Here is a 24,100-nt window from a genome sequence, read left to right on the forward strand (position 1 = left end):
CTAAAAAAAGAGCTATTGTGTTGTCACTGACTCTTAGTCAACCACCCTTAGTGGTTCTGCAGTAAAAGTGATGTCACAACATTACCATATAGCCACAGATTAGCCGCACCGCTGTAACAGCCGCAGCAGGGTTCAAAGTTTAAGAAAAAAGTAGTGGTTTACACACCGGAATTTACGGTAGTCTGTCTTAATTTGATGAATGGTACCTTATTAGGAACTTTCAAAGCAAAGTTATAATATAGTCATCCCTTGCTATATAGTGGTTCAAATATCGCTCCCTCACTATATCGCGTTTTCATCAAAAAATAATAAATGCTCGCTGTTTCATGGTTGACTATGGCCTATTATCAGTCGAAAAATATTACATATATAATGTTACATACAGTATTCTGGTCACAAGGCTTAATGTTGAGACATAGCTTTAGATTACATTACCTTTCACACTGCATGAAGACTAGCTATGGAGCCAGCAGAGGCGAGCCGACATGCCATGGCTGAGATCGAGTGGACAAAAAGGTTCTCCTCTCGTTCTGTGTGGAAGTGGTAAGTTTTTGGTTTCTTTGTCCTTCCCCTCTCTATTTGAAACATTTTCTGAAGTTTACAATAAATAAATTGGGGAGGCTAACTCGTTAGCTTGGTAGCTTGCTATGCTAATGGTACTGTTTTTTGTCCCTGCGGTGATCCTGCAGCCTGTGCAATGTGATGTAAACAAAGAATAATAGAGTGTAAAAGTGACTACTGGGTGTTATTTCTACTGGGTTCTAATAATGTTAAAACTTAAAATTTAGAAAGTTAAAAACAGGTTTTCTATGCTGTAACTCCAAAAATATTCAGTTTATTAATACTGAATCCTACCTTGCGGAAAGTCACTTAGCACGGTTGGGCCTGGAACCAATAAACCGTGATAAACGAGGGATTACTGTAGTGCATTTTCAGTCTAATAGCTTCTCATAGAAGGCCTTCTTGACATACTCACATAGCACAATCAGAGTTGCGCAACACTTGGGTGACACCCAATAGATGCGTTGTTCTCACTCACACAAGCTTGGATTTCAGTTTGCAGAGGGGGCGTGGTAACTGCTATATAGACTGCGTACTTTCATTCTGGGCTTGTCCTCGATCTTCTTCATTGATTAAGATAAAGAGTCCAGCGCAGTAACCAAATATAATACTCTTATTTTTTTAAAACAATTTGAAAACCGTTTAAATTGTGTGATCACTGACTCCTTCTCCGACAGCAACGTGGTCCAAACAACCAGGAAAAAAGGCTAAAGAAAAGAAACTGCCTTTCCAATATTGATATTTTAATTAGCATTTATGACATACATTTTAATTAGTAGTCGTACTATGAAACCACACAGGTGAGAGAAGAAGCGACCACAAGCTGGTATCATTAGTGTGAAATTGACTTGCAATAATGACAATCCTGCTTAGCTGTTCTGAAACTGCCATGGGATCTTTTCACCTTGTTGCCTCGCCAACATGCTTCTTAGAAGATCCATTTGGGGAAGTTGAGTAGCATTTTCCCCCTTTGCCTTTCCACACTCCTTAAATCAAATATCTTTATACATATTTACAAATGCTAATCAAGAATCCCAGGGGCTGTCATTGTTTTCCATCTATGAAAGCTTTCAAGCATTTTTTCCCTTGATCTGCTTGTGCAAGTCACAAATAAAGCGCATGCTTTGAACTGCTTATCTCCGGTTCATCTTCAGGTTGTTCTGTTCTGTTCTTGTGGGGTCACTTTACTAAGAGCTGTGATCTCATCCTCTTAAGAAATAAAATACATTAAAGTGTTATGCTTTCAAAAATGGCACGTTTGGTAATGGTATGTCTACAACACTGCACTCTTAACATGCAAATTTCTTCCCCAACCCTCAAAAAGCCATACTATCTATGTTGTTGAATATAAATCTCTCGCCCACTTCAAGTGGTAAGGGTTCAAGTGCTCACAACACAGTTATCGTTTACTTTTTCCACGTAAAACAACACCGAAACGCATATTTCCTGTTTTAGATGTGTGCTCGAATGTTGACATATTTACTCTGTCACATTTTTCGCCACTGAAAAACAATCCCGTCCGAGACTGGAGAAGACGGAGGAAGCGACGACAACACGCCCTCTCGGAACTACGCATTGTTTTAATAATGTTGTGATGCATTTTTCTCGTTAGTTGTTAGTACATATTTTTTTATATTATGCCCTCTCGTTGTGTGGCAGGCTTTTGCTCAAACACTTAAGCAGACCGATTCAGCCTGTTCATGCATTTCCAAGAGATGCCATTTGCCACGTCAGATTTGTCTGTATAGAGCTGCATAGATGTGTCAGTGTCAATCCCTGCCACTCAAACAACATACACATCCATTATGTCTTGCTAACGTTACACTTCACGTTTTCCCCTACTTGCCTTCTCCACCTCTTTGTGTTTTTTTTTTTGTTTTCAGTGGTCCTCCACTATTTGTAGATGGGAGAGGCCGTTTTTTCCGTCCATGCTCAAAAGATGCACTCACTTGGACTTCTATTTTTTGGACATTTAATGCTTCTAGTGGTACGGCCAGTTGTCCCTGCCATCCTGCGAGGCCCTTGGCTTTTCCTTGTACTGACTGCTTTGCTCCTTTGTTTGCTTTACTGTACTTTGTGTGACTCGAATTAAAGAGCTAAATCACTTTAGAATATCTAAAACGGGTGTCCAAAGTGTGGCCTGGGGGCCATCTGCGGCCCTCGATACATTTTAGAAATATAATTAAACAAAAAAAACTAACAAAAACAACAAAAAAAGAAAAAAAGAGCAGTCATTTTAAATAGAAATATTAGAATAAAGCCATATTAATATAAAAAATTTTAACATAACAAAACATTTTTTAGCATAACATCGTAATAGTATGAAAAAAAATGTAAATTTTCACAATCATTTTTGCATTATTTCACAGTAACAGAGTACATTTTTGTAAAATTAGGCTGGCAAAAAGTGGTGATGTTACCAGAATAAAGTCAAAATATTGTGGTAATAAAGTGACAGTTCTACTGTATTAAAAAAATTACCAAAAAAATTAAATATTTGCAAAATTTTAAAACGACAACAGCAAAAATGGATAAACAAGCAGTAATAATACACTTTGTCCCCTATAACACAAAGCGGAGATGCAGGCTATTTTGTCTGTAAAGGAAAACTGCGCACAATCCTTATGTGAGACATGAACACATATGCTTTCTCTTTTCTGAGTCCTAAAGATATAAAAACAGATAAAAAGAGACGGCTCAGCTCCAAATAAGTGCAGTTTTCCTTTAAACATATATAACTTGTTAGCATCTACATAGGTTGGTTTACAAAATGTAAAATATCAAAGTGGCCCCCATATCCTTTGATTTTACTGTATGCGGCCCTCGCTGGGAAAAGTTTGGACACCCTTGATCTAAAACATCAACTAAACCAAACATTGAGTGCAAATACCACCGAAATTCAGTATTACTACATGTTGTAATGACGAAAAAAACTGTATTTTATAGACAGATACTACAAAACTACAAGAAAGAAGAGTCAGCCTTTAAAAACATTCACATTCAAGCGACATGCCATGTTATAGCGGCACGGCTGAAAGGGGGTCAAGTATAATAAAAAAGCGCAGGGGGGGTGCAAGGAAAGGAGGGTTGATGGAGCTGATAGGAGAAAAGGCGGCCGTGACAGATGGAAGTGCAGTGAAGCCCGATAGCGACCTTATTGACCTGCCGTGTCGCTCACCTCCTGCTGAGTGTGTGCGTCCGTGTGAGTGAAGGTGGAGGGAGAAAAAAGGATCTGATAGGTTGTACGTAAACAGTATATTTTTAGTGTAATGCATATTTGGATTTCACATGTGCAGCCAAGCAAAAGTGAAAAAAATATATAGTAGAAATCTCTGTGAAAGTGTGTGTGCGTGTTTGTGTGTGTGTGTGTTTGTGCTGCCTGCCAGTGCTCTCCTGTCCTCTTCATTGGCTTCCCTTAGGACCCCTGTCAAGACAGGCCAGTCATATCTTGAGAGCCCACTGGGAGCAAAAAGGCATCGATTAGACGGGCCTGTTGGTGTCAAACCTCTTTTAATACCGTCAGATCTTCTATAAGCCTCAGCTTCCTCCATACTGGAGCCTAGCACACTGATTTTCTTTTTTTTTTTTTTTTTTGCAAGAAGGAATTATTGAAACCATAACTGCTTTGTGAGATAAAACACTGCACTACTCCGGGTTATGAAGTAGAGTGACCAGGCATTCTCTTTTCCACAAATATGTCCTTTTTTCTTTTTTTCTGGTTCTAAAGCAGGGATCTCAAACTCAACTTAGTTGGGGGCTACTGGAGGTAGAGTCTGGGTGAAACTGGGCCGCAAGTAATCCACAAACAAAGGTTTCAAGTATTAAAAAAAAACATAAATATAAACATGCAATATAGTGTAGCATCGCTTCCCACCATGCCTTGCAGCACTTGTTTTGTAAAAAGTTGCTCAAGTTACGTGTTTAGAGTTAGGGATGTAAATCAAGTCTGCCTCCGGTTCCATTTCCACCAGGAATCCCATCCATCTTCTTCCATTTATCCAAAGTCGGATCACGGGGGCAGCACCTGCAGCTCTGCAGCTGCTGCTCCTCCCAAAGGATACTGGGTGTTCCCAGGACAGCTGAGAAACATAGTCTCTTCAACGTGTCCTGGGTCTTCCCTGAGGCCTCTACCAGTCGGACGTGCCCTGAACATCTCCTCAGGGTGGTGTCCGGGAGGCATCCTAACTCAAGATGCCCAAGCCACCTCATCTGGCTCCTCTCTGCGGAGGAGCGGTGGCTCTACTCTGAGTTTCTCTCAGATGACAGTGCTTCTCACCCTATCTCTAAGGAAGACAGACCAGCCACCTTATGGAGAAAACTCATTTTGGCTGCTTGTACCGCGATGTAAGCCTTTCGGTCACTACCCAAAGCATAACCACATGTGAGGGTAGGAACGTAGATCGGCCGGTAAATTGATTCATCACAATGGACTGATGCAGAGTCGGCATCACAGTAGACGCAGCACCAATCTGTCTGTCGATCTCACGATCCATTTTCCCTCTCTCGTAAACAAGACCCCGAAGTACTTCAACTCCTCCACTTGGTGCTGGATCTCACCCACAACCTGCTGATCCTCCACCATGAATCCCTGTTGCAACCATATTTCCAATTCAACATTTTACGGTGAGGAGTATCAATGGTGAAAGATTTGCAGAGATCGAAATGCTTTCCAGGCTCAACATTCCGTAGCTCATTTCCGGTCAGTTGATGTCCCGCTTTATTGTCCAGGATGTAATTATTCATGATGAATGCAATATCAAAATCAGCCTACTGAATTCTCATGAGCTCAGATTTGACAAATAATGCGTCACAATGTGAGACACAAAGGACAGCAAAGCTGGTTTCAACACGACTTGAACAGAATCTTAATAATAATGCTTGTTCATCAATGACTACAAAATGTTGTGCAGACATGATCAAAGCAAAGTAATTCACCGTTAACTGGAGCAAGGCTCGATGATAACCATTCTCATTGTGCTCACTGAGTCAGCAACTCCTACATAATCTTAGGTTTCTCAGTCTTTTCTCTATTCAACTGAATAGCGGTGCTAAAATTACTCGTGATTACCTCTGAGCTATGATATCTGATGACTGCACAGAACAGCTATCTATTACGATGACCGCTAATGACCATGTCATTTTCAGTGGCGATTTTTAATGCTCATCTGGACAACCAGATGGGAGAAAACTCCTCTAGCCCAGAACACTCTGCACCATCTCAGTGTATGCTTACAACAAAGGACTCACTTCATCATTGTCTGCACAGGCCTTTACAGCTTAATGTCACCTTGACACTACCTGTACACTTACTTGTACTACACATAAAAGTCAGTCCAAAAAGCTTCTGCAGTGTTTTCTCTGACATTACATATCATATTGGGTGGTGGCTACTCCCAGTTCAAAAACGATTTGCTGAATTGTGATAAAATCACACATTCAAATTGAAATGCAAAAGGATTTTTTTTCCCCAATTACTGTATATTTGGAATAGGCAAAGTATAACCGTTGCTTTTGCAGATGACTTGAGCGTTTGATATGATAATGCTGATGTCTGCTGGAGATAAACTCATCAATGCGTTTGCATCAGTGTCTCACATCCTGTGATGGATTGGATTTTTTTCTATGATAAGACAGAATTTAATCACAACCGACTGCTGTTATCTTCTACAGACAGGAATGTGAATCCACGGTGGATTTCTGCAGTGGACTTAGCTAAAGTGAATAAAATGAAAAATTATGCTTTGGAACTGAATGTTGAGGGACTGTCTTGGTTGACACGTCGCTTCAACATTGTGTGGAAGTCGGGAACAAGACCTCTGGATTGGCAGACTGAGGCGGTGGTTGCCTTTCTCAAGAAGGTGATCGGAGGGTGTGTTCCAACTACAGGGAGATCACGCTCCTCAGCCAAAGTCTATTCCAGAGTGCTGGAAAGAAGGGTACGAAACGTTAGTTGAACCTCAGCTACAGGAGGCGCAATATGGTTTTTATCGTCATCACGAAACACTGAACCAGCTCTGCAAGGGTTGGTATTTGAGGGTTTTGTGGACTTGGAAAAGGCATTTGCGGTGTCCTGTGGATGGTGCTCAGGGACTACGGGGTTTGTGGCACGCTACTAGGTGCCATTCGGTCCTTGTACAAACAAACAAAGTTTGGTTCGTATTTCCAGCAGTAAGTCGTGCTTGTTCATGGTGAATGTTGGCTGCCCTATGTTGATTCTGTTCATAATTTTCATGGACCGAATTTCTAGGGACAGCCAAGGTCTTGAAGGTCTCCAGTGTGGGGGCTGACGATCGCATCTCTGCCATTTGCGGATGATGTGGTCGTCATCAAGCTGTGACCTTCAGGGTTTATTAGGACAATTCACAGCTGAGTGTGCAGCTTCTGGGAAGAGACTCAGCACCTCCAAATCTGGGGTCACAGTTCTGAGACGGGCTAGGACAGATTGCACCCTCCGGCTTCGGAGTGAGGTCTTGCCCCTGGGTGCTCAGGGAGTACGGGGTTCGTGGCACGCTACTATGTGCCATTACTTCCTTATACAAAGCAGCAGTATGGTTCACACTGCCAGCAGTAAGTCAAGCCTGTTCACAGTGAACGTTGGTCTCTGCCAAGGCTGCCCTTTGTCCCCGGTTCTGTTGATAATTTTCATGAACATAATTTGTAGGCGCAGCCAATGTGTTGGGGGTGGCCAGTGTGGGAGCCTCAGGATCTCATCTCTGCTATTTGCGGATGATGTGGTGCGGTCTAGATGGCCTCATCAAGCTGTGACCTTCAGGGTTTACTGGGTCGGTTCGCAGCTAAGTGTGAAGCTTCTGGGATGAGACTCTGAGGCCATGGTTCTCAGCCGGAAAAGGTTTGGGCGTTAGGTCTTGCTCCAGGTGAAGTAATGCAAGTATCTCGGGATCTTGTTCACGAGTGAGGGAAGGCTGGAGCGTGACAGCAAGAGGCAAATCCGTGTAATGACTGCAGTAAAGCAGAGTCTCCAATTAACCTAACATGCACATTTGTGACGGTTGTTGGAGGAAGCGTATGTACCCGGAGAATACATACGGGGGAGAACATGCAAACTCCACACAGAGATGCCTAAATGGAGATTCAAATCTACTGACATGCTAACCACTCATCCACCGTGCGGCCCTATTATGGTTTTACCCAAACTAAGCTACCCCGAACAGCCGGTAATTAATATGAAGGTTGGCTTCCACCGATGCCTTATTAGAGGTCCTCGCTTTCATCTTGCTGCACCTGTCAAGTGTCTTCAATGTTTCGGCACAAGATGCAATCCACGTAAAAAAGGATGACGGTGGATTGCACCTGGCTTTGAAATGCACCTTGTGTCCTGGTTGTGGCGACAGTAAATATGATTAAGCTGGATTACACTTAAATCTGATATTAAAATGCGCTGCTGGTAAACACATCACATGGCTTACTAAAATGAGATTTTACATTAAACACTCGTGTCAAGGCTGATGTGCTGAACAATAGCAAACCTGCTTGGACTGTAATATAATTTGATTTTAACACTGTCAAAAATGTGCATACTAAGCCATACATGCAAGCCTTTTATTGCATAAAGGATATAAATACAGGAGGGGGAGGAACAATGAACTAACTCCTCTGAGACCTTTAAAGGCCCAGACAAGAAAGTAAATAGTCTCACTTCAAGATGTCTGATAACAACAGTGTGATAGTCAAGAATATTCGGTCTGGGCGCCGTGCCAGCGTTCACTCCTCCACTGGCTGTTATTATTCCGTTGATGTAGCAGACAAGGGGAGGCGGGCTGCATGACGGTCAACACTGCGCTAACGCGGTGCAGTGACAGTCTCCTAAATGAAGACCGCTACACATTATGGGCTGTCCTTATTTGCAATTATATGTCTGTGAGTAAAACAGATTTTTCAGTAAGAATGTAACTTTCACAGTGGAACCGAAAGTCGCACACAATCCGTCTCGATCCTGTTAAACAGCTTCTTTGATTGCAATTCTCCACCAAAAGGCCGGGGGGCAGTGTTTTCCTGAGTGTGAGCAACCACAACTCTTGTTGACTAGCTATTTAGCTTCCTGTGTAGTAGTAGTGAATAATGGCCACTGAAGCGTCATCCAGATGGTTGGAACGTCCATCACATATATTGTATATCATATTCATATAACCGCTCATATTTGCGTATTGCATATTTCTTCGCCATTTTTTTTTGTTCTGGCGGACTTTTTTACGCTTACGTGGAAGAGAAAAAATGGAAATCAGGTGCTAAAAAAAGCCAACCAATCTCAGCTCTGCAGTCCATGTTGCCGTTGATGCAGAGATAGAATTTTTTTTAGGTCTACATTAAGCTGTGTTGGAGGGTTTGGAGGGGCAGGAGCTAGCTGGCGTTGCTTACGCTAGCGTTGTTTATCCGGTTCTTCGTTTTTTTCCTTTTTGGCTCCAAATCTCCGGTACCCGTTTGTGATGACATTTGGAAATAATATAGATAAAAACACACACAGGCCAAAGAAAAGAGATAATCCTTAGATGCTCCGTGAAGTGAAGTCTCAGTCACGAAAAGGCAGTGGTTTGGACAGGGCTGAATGACTGTGGATAGGCTCCAGCATAACCCCGCGACCCTAGTGAGGATAAGCGGCATAGAAAAATGGATGGATGAATGACTGTGTCACAATGTGAAAAAAACACCATTTTCTAATCGCAGTGGACACAAATACCACTGTCATGGGTCACAGTTATCTACAGTGCATGTACCAACAACACACCGCACACGTCCTTGTTTTCCAACAGTTGCATATCTCTCTGAAACCCAGTCATGCCTAAGGTACCCACACTGACCTCCAAAATGTAGAAACACAAATATGAATAGAACTACTTTACTGTCCCTGGGATCATAACCCAGTCCATTACTTGTATCAGGAAAATATGGTTCGTTATTGCACTTATGAAATGTTTTGTGTCCATTATTCCATTTGATTTGACTAATATTAGTTATAATTACGCACCAACATATGTATATATTTCTTAAGATACACATAAATGTCACACAGACTTGCTATGATTACCTGCTCAAGGCTGAAGGCCTCTTCTCCAGAACAAGTGCTGCACATGCTCAGACTCAACAGGGCATTTTATGATAGCTTTAGCCTCTCATTTTAGATTACCCCCGCCCTTGCACGTGTACATCATATACTGTATATCAACGTCTATTCCTGTAGGAGTTAGACATTTTCTCTAAAAGCTGTCCGTTCAGGTTGCACTGATTTGTCTGCTTGCATGTGAGTTTTATTAAGTTGTACCTCTCATTATTTTCAAATAACGTGTCTTGTCTCTTGTCTGTTTTGAAGCCAGCAGAAAATTTTGCCTTGACAACTTGAATGCAGACAGATTTTCAGTGGGCAAAGGTTCTTGGTAAAGCAGTCTAAGTCTTAGTGCAAAGCTGCATTTTTACATTGACACATTCATTTGTTTCACAGACACACACACACACACACACACACACACACGCGTGCACACGCATTTCCTTGCTTCACATTTTTAATCCAAGCTTTTGGTTTCAGGCAGAACGTGTTACTTTCAAGTGCAGCGTGACTAAAGTTAGTGGACAGATCGAGCTGCCTGTGGCAAACATGCATAAATACCTTGTATCTGTGTCTACCCTGTATCTGGATGTGTCTGAATAATTAAAACTAAACTCCTTCACAGCTCATCTTTTTTCCTACAGACAGACCCACAGAGAACATTACGTCGTAAGACAGAGCAACACTTAATGGGATCAAATTGAGCATTTGATTGTCAAAGTCATTCAAAGTCCATACCATTTACAGCTAATGGCAAATTTGAGGATATGTACTCCTCACAGTGGAACCTCGGTTTTCGGAATGCGCTCCAAAAGGTCAGAAGACAACCGAAATGTGGCAAAATGTCTCTGACAGAGGTTGCTGGTTCGATCCGACGCTGCATCATCAGTAAACAAACCCTTGGCATTCCCCAAATCACTGTTTTTTTTTGTCGTGGAGAGCGTGGTTGTGGTGACCATGAAGGAGTAAGATCTCGACACGCATGGAGGACGTATGAAATATCTGAACATGCGTTGGCCGCACTAATTACGTATATGCGGTGCATGTGTGGCACACGACACACATAGGAGTCTGCAAGTGAGACGTATGAAAAAAATTTACATTTTGCCAAAACCTGACACCAGCAAAACGTACGAAAAACACACGCTGGCCGTACGGACGACGCAGAGTGACGTACGGAGTGGATACGTTTGTCTTGCAACCTGAAAAAAATGTAAGCGCGTCAATCAACCTGCCACCTGAAAAAAATCAGCACGTCACAGGCGCACCCTCTGTGCGTTTTTTGCATTTTTTTGCACATAGACTGGCGGTAGGAGCCCGTACCACTGGTTGTGACCTAGGCTTTAATGTGGTAACAGTGTCAAAACACTGTACAAGTGAAAGCCCATTTACCATGACCCCCATTACAAAAAAACAATCAGCTTTTCCCACAAGAAAACTATGTAAATCCAATTAATCCGTTCCGGATGCTCAAAAACATTAACAAAGAGAATAATTATAGTTTTATAGTCTCACCTAACACTCAGAAACACATTGTGCACTTGAACACCTCCAGCACAGGCTGCACAGCGCTTTATAGGAGGAAGAAAGAGGACCGATACAGTGTTGTCGTTCTGATGAAGAAGTAAACCACACCCAGACACAGATAAAGATGATTAAAGGATCCCCTGGCCGGAATCTGTCTATAGTGTCCCAACTCTAGAAGAACCACAATCCATTGTTCATAGAGACTGAGTCACCGACACGTGGATGCTTTGTTTGGATACTCGATTCCACTGACTTGTTTGCTGCTGTGTTTGGCCATGCGATAACCAAGAGTTTTCTGTTGAAAACCAAATCCTACGAAAACCGGATCATACAAAAACCAAAGTACCTTTGTATTATGTTCATTAAATTAATTGACAAATGTGATCGATGAAAATGCTGCTGGTTACTTGAAATCAACATCAGACAACTTGAATTGTAGCTGGAAGTTATCAAGTTACTCATTTTCGCACTCATACTTTGTTTCTTGTGGCCAGGGAATCCAAAAAAAACATAAGCTATACAAGTATGAGGCCACATCCCTTTATGGAGAAGAAGGATCAGACTTTTATCTGATTTATTTAATCAAGGCCAGTATATTTGGTGAAAATACTAGGAAGCGTGCCAAAGGGCGTTTGGACAGGGATGTTAAGCGTCCTGCCTCACATACTAATGAGAATCCATTACCGGCTCATTCAACCACAAACATACACACATTCTCATTCAGTGCACAAGCATCTGGCAGCAGTCACCCCCTTGTCCCTAATGCCTCAGTGCCTGCCAATTACAAAAGAAGTGATCAATCCCACCGCAGACTCGTTCAGGGAAATCGACTTGAATGACACCAGGCGACACGACTGCTGTCGCTGAGCTTGACAGCCGCTCAGGCATAAGTCGGACCGCCGCCAACTTCGACTTCAGCAGGTCTTACTGCGGTGCCAGCCAACGCAGCTTGCTCCCAAGCGGGTGGCGCTACTCACAGTGTTGTGTATTCCCTGCTGGGTGCCGCCAACAATGAAAGACAATGAAGCCGAACAGTCCTGCACTTCAAAGTTAAACATGGCATTTCGTCATTTGGAGCTGGACCGACATTAGATATAAATAGAATTAAATTTGGATGCTGAAGACAGTGGACAGTCGATAGACCAACATGAGTAACATCTAAATACGTCTGAGAAACCTCTGCTTCAGTCTGAAAAACAAACAAATGGGCTGAAAAACGCCTAAATTACAGCCTATCAACAGTCGTAGCGCCTGCATGCGCTACATCGCTTGTTTCTAAATTATATGTGGATCACTATTATCTTGGAATACAATTATTTTGGAGTACTATCACACTCTTGAGGTCCTGCGCAAAGAACTTGCTGAGCGACTTACATTAAATATGTGAGTATATATGTGAAAACATTCATTTTAGATCCTATTCTTGTCAAAATGCTGTCATGTTGTATACGGCGAGTTCCGTGGTTGGAGGAGGACCAGCTTTCCGCCTTCACAACAGCCATAAAAGTCTAAACAGTGATCAAATTACGCACGACTAACGCTGAAAGCAGAAAGAAAAAGCCACCAGAGTAATATTTGAGAACAGCCAATCATTATCCAAAACAGCCCGTCGAAAATTATGAAGATGTCCAAAGTTTGGAACGGCTAGCGCTACAGAAACATCCGTACAGCAGCTGAAAAACAACAACTAAAAAGTCAGAAAAACGTACACCTTTGTTTTTCAGATGCAATCGTTAAACGGTGCAGTGGGACAGCGTCTTTATGCAATAACGGACAAGGAAATAATCTTTTCCAAGGCAAAATTGTCACCATTATACGCTATAACAGAGTGTCCAAAGTGCGGCCTGCTGCTGTTTTTTTATTAGCCTGTGCCACGTTCTAAAAATCGGCAGAAATTTTACAAGAATAAAGTTAAACTACTAAGAGAAAAAAGATTAATCTAACAAAAATAAGGTTGTAATATGAGAAATAGTAACTTCATTTTAGTAGCATAAAGTTGAAATAAGGATAAGCGGCATTAGAAAATGGATGGTTGGATGGAAAGTTGAAATATTAAAGAAAGAGTTTTTTGGTCGTAATATAATAAAAAATAATCAAAACAATTTTTGGAAAATTAGGTTGCAGAAAAAATTATAATGTTACAAGAATAAGTCATAATTATGAGAAGAAAATTTACAAGCAGAAAGTTTAAATAGCTGGAATTTTTTTTTTTTTTTTAAAAACAGCTGCCGTTTTATAAAAAAAAGTCAAAATATTAAGAGAAAAAAGTCGTATTCCAACAAGAAAGGAAGTCATAATTTTACAAAAATAAATTCGCAATATGAGGGAAAAAATAATAATTTTACTAGCATAGAGTTGAACTATTAAAGAAAAAATATATTTTTTTAAAGTCATAATATTACGAGAAGCAAACAAAACAATTTTTAGGAAATTCGGTTGGGAAAAACGTTATAATATTATGGCAATAGAGTCAAAATATTACAGAAGGAAAATTTCCAAAGATTATTTGAGACGATAGTTGAAATATTTGGAAAATTTTTAAAAAAACATCTTATTTTTCAACATTCTTACCAATATTTGATATTGTACGCCATCGCCCATACCGATATAGGCAGCAGCTCTTCCCTCAAAAGCTAATGTGGTGTTATGAACACATGATGCTTCTTTGACTGGGATGCCACAAGATGCATTTCACAAATAAACACTGTTTGGGCAGAAGAAGGCAAACAAATCATGCAGCATATCTTTACAAAATATCAAAGTGCCCCTTGCAGCCTTTCATTTTTCAGTATATGGCCCTCAGTGAAAAAGGTTTGCACACGCCTGTTCTATAATTTGCACTTTTGCGTCTCATAGCAACTATGCCGCGTTGATGGACCGCCGAACAAAGTGGGAAATCACAACGTGTGATGAAAAAACATTTTCAGTGAAGCATAAAGACATAAACATGGAAAAATATAGGGCTTTTTTATTATTACCGACTTGGGGTGAATGAGATGCACTTTCTGTGGAAAAATAAAAAATCGTACATCTGCAAACGTGCGTGGATCCAGTTTTGGTTGCCACTCACGCAGTGTCACAACAGCAAAACACTTACAGACTACAATGCAACAATAATAATAATACAACTTATACGGTGATACTGTGGATCGGCATGATCTATTCTGTATGTTCAATTTTCCATGCATATTGTTTTGTATGCCTGTTTTCCATAATCTGTCCAAGCCTTGTTTCCCCCTCTAGTATCCTAGTGTGCACCGCTAACACTCCTATCATTGTGCAGTCGGCACAAAAGCTCTGTATGTTCGTACACCTGCAAACGGCAACATCCCAGCACCGACAGGAAACGCTGCCTTATGTGTTTGTGCTTCTATTCACAGACACGCTCACACGCTCACCTTTAGCCTCGTTGTAGTCTTCGTGGATCCTTCTGACGGCTGTCAGACCCTTTTGTTCATCCCTAGAACCTGAGAAGAGAACAAGGATACAAACAAGTTAATACCGTGTCAGACAAGCTCTTTTAGTTATCCTCAAAGTGCTGTGGTTGGAGCTAACGACACACTTGGTGCCATAATGCACCAAGACAGCAATTAAATCACTACAGTACTTGTTTGACAAATATTGCACTACGATTTGCTGACTGTATGTTTATTATGTTGACATGTTGCCTACAGCAGTGTTCTCAACCGGTGGGTCGGGACCCAAAAGTGGGTCGCGGATCTATTCTGGGTGAATCGCGTGCAGTTACCATGTTCTTCCTCATTTCCTTGGAAAAATGCCTTAATAATTTTCTCTAAAATCCATTTCGGACATGGTATTATGTGTATTAATGTTTTAAAAGATGACGGGCAATTTTAAAAACCACATAAAGTTACACAAATACAATGAATTCCATAAATAAATGAAAGAATAAAATAAATAAATCCAAAATAAAAAAAGACAAATAAAAGTGTAAAAAATAATAAATATAATTTAAAATGACCTAAAAGTAAGTAAAAAATACTAAAAATAAATTTAAATGACTTAAATAAGTGTAAATAAATTATGAAAATGAATGAAAATGACTTAAATATGTGTAGAAAATAATAAAACAAAAATAAAAATGGCAAATAAAAGTGTAAAGAATTGTAAAAGGGACAAATAAAAGTGTAAATAATAATGAAATACATAAAATAAAAATGACTGAAAGAAAATAATAGAAATAAAACTGACTTAAGTGCAAAAAAATAAATTCAAATGACTTAAAATATAAAAGTGTGAATAATTAAATTAAATTAAAATGACTTAAATAAAAGTATATATGACGTAAATAAAAATAATACAAATTTTAAACATTTAAATGACTTAAAAGTGGGTCGCGACTTAATGACCATTGGAAAATGTGACTCCGAGGTTGAGACATTTTCAGAACCCCTGGTGTGAAAAAACAAAGCATTTTTATGCACCTCACCACTTTATAAGTGAATCAGTTAAACTGTTTGCTGCCAGTTCATTTGAAGGCATTTGAAAAAGAGCATTTGACTGGCATTTTCACCTTTGTGATTTGCATTATCCTGTTTTTCCCCCCAATACATTACAGATTCATTTTTTCCTTTTTAACATGCACAAATGCCCTGGTCAAAGACACACTCTGTGACTGTCATTTCAGGGTAGTCTGTGCATACAAATTATGCATTCATCTTTAAAAAAGAGAGGAGAATATCAAAGAGAGGCCGTTTCAAAGGAACCGTCACTTAAGATGATTTGTCTTTTAGTTTGTTTTTAATGGCACAAGCAGGGTCATTGTTAGGTCATTTGCACCTCCTCACCAAGTCATGTGTTTATTCTATTCAATTCAAAAACCTGCAATCCAGAATCCTTTTCCACACTTCCAAGTAAATGTATCAAGTGATACAAACCAATAACTAACGTGCACTTTCATTTACTCTTTGCACAGACACACAAATGCTCACAGACACGCTTAATCTTGGATTAGCACGCAGGCCTTTTCAAGGGCACAGCATCATTTGGCCTGATGCACTGTTGCTCAGTCTGGGCTAACGGATGCACTTCCTCAGGCTGGTGCTTTGCTGAAGTCACACACAAATAGCATTGCCGCACACATTCTATGATATTTCAGTGTTTATGGGCCAAGAGTGACTGAGAATGCTGTAGTGTTGATCAAAACTCCTCTAAATTACCCCCGTTATCAAAAATACAGTGCCCTCCAGAACATTGAGTCAGATGGGGTCGGATAGCGTTTGCCTGTGTAGACTGCATTTAGAGGTGAAAACAACATGAAAACCAGAGAGCTGCCTATAGGTGAAAAACAAGAAATTGTGCATTAGAACCATTGCACAAAAAATGGTCATAGCCAGTAACATCAGTTGATGACAGAAACATCGTGAGAGCTGTAAATTCGTTGCTATCAAATAAATGCTGTAACCCTTCACTACCTTGTGCTTTGAATTTCATGGTTTCACTCGCTCACAGTTTCACGATTGAATAACAGCTACTATTATTTAAAAAATGTGCATATTTAACCAAATATTTTGCCTGAATTAAGCACCGTCAAGCATAAAAATGGCTAAATGGACTAAAATACAGACATAAGGCATTCAGAAGATGCATTCAAAGACGTGATGATATGAAGTACTCTACACTGGTCACGAGGTGTCAGTAATGTCACTGTAATGTTCAGTGAAACACACAAGCACCAGACTTGATCGCCGGAACAACAAGCTTTTATTGCAGATTTGAATGATCTCACAACAGGCACAATAATCCCACGCCGAGCTAAAATTCAACGTCCTGTCACTTGACGCCCACTGAGCTCCCCTTACAACGGAACACATTTACAGCAATACACACGAGCACAAGTCTTATTTATGTCTTAAATGGCTTATTTTATGTTATTATGTCTACTATATTGGGTAATGGGCATGTAAAGGTGACTATAGCAGTGTTATTTCATGTCTAGAGGGCTCTAATGTGGGCTCTAATGTTAAAAATTGTATTTTGGAGGTTGTAAACATGTTTTCTAAAGCGTAACTACGAAAATATTCCCTTTTATAAATATTGAATCCTACTTAGCAGAAATTCAGTTATTCACAAAATTAAAAATAGTCACATTTGAGAGGCTGAAATCAGAGAATATTTACATTTTTAAATAAAGAAACAATTAATTGAATACCATAATAGTTCTCGATTAATTGGATAATCGATTAACCATCGATTCATTGTTGCAGCTCAACTACCGTAACTCCATTTTCCAACCAAAATGTGCCACCAGTTCTGTAGCCTTGACAAACACGGGAACTTAACAATTGAGAATTAAAAAAAAAAAAAAACTGGGTCTGTACTCTGACATGAAGTATAATCCCTAAAAGTTCGATGTGAAAGCGCCGACTGGAAAGCGATAACTCCACTCCAACTCACAGGCACTAAGAGCCCTCTCAAAGACACAGAGTAAAAACTGAAGATTATATTTCTCATGAAGGGAGAGGATTTACCGTGTGGTTGTTGAATTAAACTGCATTTAAACTGCATTAGCCTTGCCTAATAAATCCACAAGTGAAAGGCTGTTACACATCCTGAGCTTGATGCTGTGTGTTCTTTCTCGATGTGAACAAAGACGGTAATTTCTCATTGCTCGCGTAGACTGGCTCATTATGACAAATGGATGTGCATATTTGCCCAAGCCACTGTGTACATTTCTTGTTGAATGAGAAAGCAAAACATCCGACTTGGTGCCTGATTGTTCTCTACAGAATTGTAATAAGTCTGATTTTCTATTTTCTCTTTCGGGGCACCTGTGTTGCGAATGGTGTGGCCCATGGCGGCGGTGGAGTGATGGTATGGGCAGGCATGTTATGGACAACAAACACATTTTATTTATGACGTTTTGAATCTTGAGGCCCATTACTACGCCATTCATCCACGACCATCACCTCATGTCGCATTATAATGCACGGCCCCATGTTGTAAAGATCTGTACACAATTCCTGGAAGCAGAAATCGTCCCACTTCTGTCATGGCCAGTGTATGTAACTTTCTGAACATGTTTGGGATGCTCTGGATAGGCATATACGTTATTTGGGGCAAATGGTGGTCACGCCAGATACTGACTGGTTTTCGGACCCCTCTACTGTTTGCTTTATTTGACCATGAGCTTGTCTATAAAGTTGTTTGGTACAGTTCGCCAATATTTTAGTCTATTTGATCATTGTGTCCGTATTGCCATACAATTAAAAGGCTTCACCGAATAAAGCGCAAAATCGCATGTAAAAATTGTTTTCTAACAGTGTTACATGTATGCTGTATACTTGATCTGTATTATCACCAGTGGTGGGGGCTGCATTTGGTACCTGGGCCTTCTGAGGGCCAGTATCATTAAAAAAAAAAAAAAAAGATTATGAGCACAAGCATTGTTAACACTACGCCTTGGTAGCACTTTTTATTAGGGAAAATCCAATACAAAGTAACTGCCTGACTTACATTACTGTTGGTAACTTCAAGCCGGTGATCGGCGGCGGCGGCCATTGTAAACTTAGCGCCCAGCCAAATGTAACGAGCGATTAAGGCCAAAAATCATGAATGTGCAGGGATCCACTGTATATCCCAAAATAAATTGGATTCATCCTAAGACTTGCTGCACATACATTTCTAAAGCAAGACTTTGGACTTGGCAATTCAGTTGCCGCCTGAAGCTCAATATTTCATCTCACCAAAGACATTGTGGACAATTCTACGCTGGGAACAGATTTCTCTTCCAGCGTAACTGTGCCCCAGTACACAAAGCATGCTTGGATGAGTTTGGTGTACAAGAACATGACCCAGAGCCCTGACCTCAACCCCATCAAACACATTTGAGGTGAATGAGAACAGAGATTGTGTGCCAGCAGGCCCTTACCGGGTCAGTGACGTCTGACCTCAAAAATATGGTCTCTGGTTCCCACGGACACAAGCCAACGTCTTGGACGTCTGCAACGGTCATTGTGTACGTCAAGGAGGGAAGGATGAAAAGGTTTTGCTTTAGGACTTTTGCTCAGACTGGCCGCACGGTGGTCTAGTGGTTAGCATGTTGGCCACACAGTAACAGTCTGGAGATCGGGAAGATCTGCGTTCGATTCTCCCTTATGGAGTTTGCATGTTCTCCTCGTGCGTGCGTGGGTTTTCTCCGGGTACTCCGGTGTCCTCCCACATCCAAAAACATGCATGTTAGGTTAATTGGCGACTCTAAATTGTCCATAGGTATGAATGTGAGTGTGAATGGTTGTTTATCTATATGTGCCCTGCCATTGGCTGGCGACCAGTCCAGGGTGTACCCCGCCTGTCGCCCGAAGTCAGCCGGGATCGGCTCCAGCATGCTCCCGCGACCCTAATGAGGAGAAGCGGTATAGAAAATGGATGGATGGATGGGTGGACCCGCTCAGACTCATTTATCATTGACAGACTTTGTTGAAGTTGTGCATAAATGATGTGTACTGTATGCAATTCATTCTGCAATATTCCTTCAATATTTAATTCCTTCTTTTGTGTTCATTATTCAGGCCATTCCATTTCCGTCCAGCTGTCGATTATTTAAGAATATTCTGCTACCCAGCGCACTTGAAATATGTAGCCACTGAGAACAGACAACCACATCACCATAAAGATTTTTACCTCATCAAAGGATACAAGGATTGTTCTGAGGGACCAACTTTAATCCCCGCTGGAATGTCTGAGATGTTCCGCTCAAGTCTCATTTACGTTCCGTTCCATCTCCAAGGATACCCTGACACTGACTTTGTGGTAAACGTGGGCTGAATGGCTAAAGCTACAATGCACTTGCTTCGGTTTTGACCTTCGTGTACTGAATAGAGAGTTTACAATTAACCTGGAAGCCAAATTTTGAGGCTCAACAAAACTGCAGACCTTTGCCTTGCACCTTGGAGTTGGAAAGGACCTGCATGATTCAGCTCAATATTGTGTGTATGCTGCTGGCATGTCAATTCTATGCATTGCCAGGTCTGTCTTGTGCTATCAATCTCTTAGAAGATCAACGACTACGTAGGACAGCTTTACACTGACTAGATAGGACAGCTCTTGTCTGAGGTATTGGTGCAGGATCCAGAGTACTTATCCTCCATGCCACGACAAGAATGGTTTCACTCTTTTGTGGTGCGAAATGACCTGAACGATTTGGGAACAATTTGGGATAAAAAAATGACAGCTTTCACATGGGTCAATGCCTTTTAGGAATGGAGGGATCTCGTTTGTGTTATTTGAGAATGAATGACAGCCTGTTGAAAGCAACCTGGGACCTACCGTAGCTGGCAAGCTAATAATTATTCATAAAATACTAGACTGCCGGTGTTTAGCACTTCCTAATGGAGGCAGGAGGGAATACTGTTAAGAAGACGCACACTCAAGTACATTTGTGTGTCAGTTTGGAGAGGAGATCACAAAATGTATACCAGACAGCTAAAACACACCAAACATGCAAACACCAGCCTGTTTGCAAAGGCATTTGATACAAAATCTGTTTTATTATCAGTCTGCATGATTCCGTTTCAACAGCATTTTGATGCAGACGACAAAATGTGTTTATTTGTATTGAGACTAACAGGGCTATTATAACATCGACAATTGCGGTAACAGGAGAGATGGGAAGTAAGTTGGGTTGTTTACTACAAAGTTAACGGCTCTTTGGTAGAACAATACGTTAATAGCAGCTACTCTAAAAAAAACCTTTCTTGTATGACGTGACAGCCACCTACAATATTTACTGCATGCACTAATAACATACAATTGTCTCCACTTTGTGGGAGAAGAACCTTTATACTTTGATCTGATAATACAACTTTCACGAGGCTACAGCACTTGAAAAAAATGGACAAAATACAGTCAAACATTGTTTTCGTATGCCGCAGTTTTCACATGATTGAGTTTTCAGCCAAAATGTTTGCCAAAATTTTGTCCCGGTTTTCGGATGCCACAGTTTCATTTGCCCAAATTTTGCCAAATTTGTTTTTTCTAAAAATGATCACCAATACTTTTGCCTCAGTTTTCGTAAAAAAAATACCATCATAAAAATGTTGTCAAAAATGTTATGACATGTCTTTTCCTATGCCCTGTTTTTGCGTTTGGTTGTCGTGAAAAATTAGCGCCCAAATTCTGTCTTGGTTTCGTATGGTAATGGTTGAATTTATTTGAACATGCATATAGGATTTGGTATTTCTACAAACATTGCGCCAAAATTTTGCCTTGGTTTTCGTATGATTTGGTTTTTGTCAAAGATTTTCGCCAAATCCTTGCCTCATTTTTTGTATGATTTCTTTTTTGTCAACAATTTTTGCCAAAAATTTGTCTTGGCTTTCATATGACCCCGTTTTCGTATGATTCTCAGTTTTCGTCAAAAATGTTGCCTCTGTTTTCATATGATCAAATCAAATCAAATCAGATTTGGTTTTCTGATTTGTTTTTTTGGCCAAAATGTGTCCTCGACTTTCATATACCCCAGTTTTTTCATGAGTTTTCATATGATTTGGTTTTCGTCAAGTGTCAGTTTTCATATACCCCATTTTTCGTATGATTCGGATTTCATCAAAAACATTCAGCAAAATTTAGCCTCTTTTTCCATTTTTTGGTATCTGGTACGGACTCATTGGATTTACATTATTTCCTATGGGAAAAACAGCCTCGGTGTAGTTACTGGATTAGGGACGATAAAAAAATGAATTTGTCAAGTGGTTGTAATAAATTTCATCAAGCCAAGCGAGCCACCTGTTAGAAAGGTTGTAAGCGGTTACGTCCTGAAGTGATGACAGCTAAATGTAGCGCACTAATTGGCAGCCACTAGCAGAGGAGGATAATTGGCAAAGTGCTGGCGAAAGTAGAAGAAATGACACAAAATGCCATTACAACCACGCCATTAAAACCACGCCACGGCACTTCAGGGAACATTATTCTATTCAGTGCAACAGAACCTCAGGATTTCTGAGGGAGACATACCTCTCAACATTTGCATTTGAAAATAAGGGAAATGTCTCCGGAAAATAGGGGGAAGTGAGGGAAAATTCTGGTTTTACCGCCTTTCCACCAGAAGTTTCAACACCAACAGTTTCCTTAATTGACTGAGGTCCATACCGCAGAACAATAAAAGACTATACTGACTCACATTTCTAAAGGATGATGTATAAGCAACAATAGATGAAAGATGAAATGTCTCAAAGGGTTTATGAGTCAGGAAATTGAGTGGACAAGAACACCGCCACCATCTACTTGTCACTTTTATGCATACAATGGAACCTCGGGTTTCGTACATGATTCGGTTTTTGAGGAAAATTATTGCAAAAAATATGTCAGTGCGGCTAAAAAAACGAGTCCCCGGAATCAAGCGCCCAAACAAAAAAATCAACGCGTTGGTGACTTGGCCATGTAAAAAATAGATAGCAGTTCTTTTAGAGTTGAGAAGCTAAATACAGATTCCTGCCAGGGAATCCTTTAATCATCTTTTTATGTGTGTGTGTGTGTGTGTGGTTTATATGTTCATAGAACGCACACAGAACTCTGCATCTGTCTCCTTTCTTCCACTGTACTTTCGTTTATTGTAGAACCTGCCCTTCCCCGTTATTTTTCCTCACACTTTGACTTCTTCTTGTGTTGGTTTTACAATTGTATTTTTAATTATAATTATGCGTATTTTATACAGTTAAAACACATTGTCATTATTGAAAATTCTAATTTAGGATTTTTAGAATCAAAGCTTTATTGTGAACTGTTGCAAATGTGGGCGTGAAAAGGTAGACAGGAATATCTGAAACTGTCAGTTCTGCGTTTATCCGATTATCAGCTCCACTCATGCTGTTTACATGGCAGCCGTGTAGACCGTGATACTGTACCTATGATAACGTGTGCCCCCAGTTTGGCCATGTGGCGGGCGACCTCATAGCCGATTCCCCTGTCTCCTCCCGTCACTATGGCAACCTTGCCATCTTGTCCGGGCATCACTGGCAGAGGCAGAGGAGACACATCTTTCAGACAGAACGTCATCAGATAAGGACATCATTTCCAGGACTATTTCACAGCCACATGAGGTTACTTTAGTCAAATGTGTAACACGGTTTTACTAAAACAACTGAACATGTTCCGTAAATTTGTAGATGTTCGATCAAAAGTGCAATGGAGAATAACATGGGTGTTCTGGACCGATCTAGTGACAGCATTAAAATAAATTTATAGTGAACAAAATGTCACATAGTAAAACATCTTAAAATGAAATATTCAGACGTCAAAGTCATTTTAATGTAAGTCATTGTTTAAACACAACTGGATTAAACCCCGGATCTCCTCCAATCGTAAATCCGCCCTTGCTCTGCTCTCTACTCATTGGCTGGCACATGACTGACATGCAACCAATTGGCGTCTCCCTTTCCATTTCAAACCAGAATGTGTAGCGAAAACGGGTATTTTTACGTAAATTGTGCAACAACAAACACAGTCGCTCCACAAAACATACGTTCTGGTGAAATACATCCGTCACGGCGTCCTCTTCGATTCGGCACAAACGCTAACTAGCAAGTTAAACCATGTTAAAAGATTATGGACGCGATTGTAAACTAAAGCAGCTAAACGTAAACAGAACCGACCTGGCAACCTGAAACGTCTGCTGAACAGCTGAATCACAAGAACCTTAAATCCGAGCAGGTAAAGCTTAATAGCTGGCACCAAACGACACCAAATATGCGAGAACATTATAGTCGTGTCTGTTTTGCTTCGATATAGCCGAGTGCTAGCGAGCAGAGGAGAAAGGGAGAAGAGCTGCTTCTGGTTGACGTTTTGGGACACGTTCCAATATGAGGATGTCGACTACTCCCTTCCTTCCTCGCCACGAATACTTTTCCTAGATAGAGACTATTTTGTGTCCAAACTGGCAAAATTGTTAAAACAGTGTGTTAACACACGTAGCAACCTTTTTTTAAACTCATGTTT

The 24,100-nt window shown here is 40.5% G+C and overlaps 1 protein-coding gene across 2 annotated transcripts in view; it reads right to left on the reverse strand.

The window, feature by feature from the left end:
- Positions 1-24,100, reverse strand: part of LOC129188142 (dehydrogenase/reductase SDR family member on chromosome X-like) — a 57,754-nt gene that overhangs the window by 14,727 nt on the left and 18,927 nt on the right. Inside the window, exons 1-3 of one of the 2 annotated variants that reach the window (XM_054788257.1) lie at positions 23,758-23,958; positions 23,011-23,118; positions 14,545-14,613 (exon numbers count right to left, since the gene is read on the reverse strand). In XM_054788257.1, the coding sequence (XP_054644232.1) occupies positions 14,545-14,613; positions 23,011-23,118; positions 23,758-23,863 (283 nt within the window). In that variant the 5' untranslated portion in view covers positions 23,864-23,958. Of the gene's footprint in view, positions 1-14,544; positions 14,614-23,010; positions 23,119-23,757; positions 23,959-24,100 lie in introns of those variants that run through there. The other variant, XM_054788258.1, reaches the window with a different exon arrangement.

Source organism: Dunckerocampus dactyliophorus, chromosome 9 (genome assembly GCF_027744805.1).
Source record: "Dunckerocampus dactyliophorus isolate RoL2022-P2 chromosome 9, RoL_Ddac_1.1, whole genome shotgun sequence".
Classification (NCBI taxonomy): Eukaryota; Metazoa; Chordata; class Actinopteri; order Syngnathiformes; family Syngnathidae; genus Dunckerocampus; species Dunckerocampus dactyliophorus.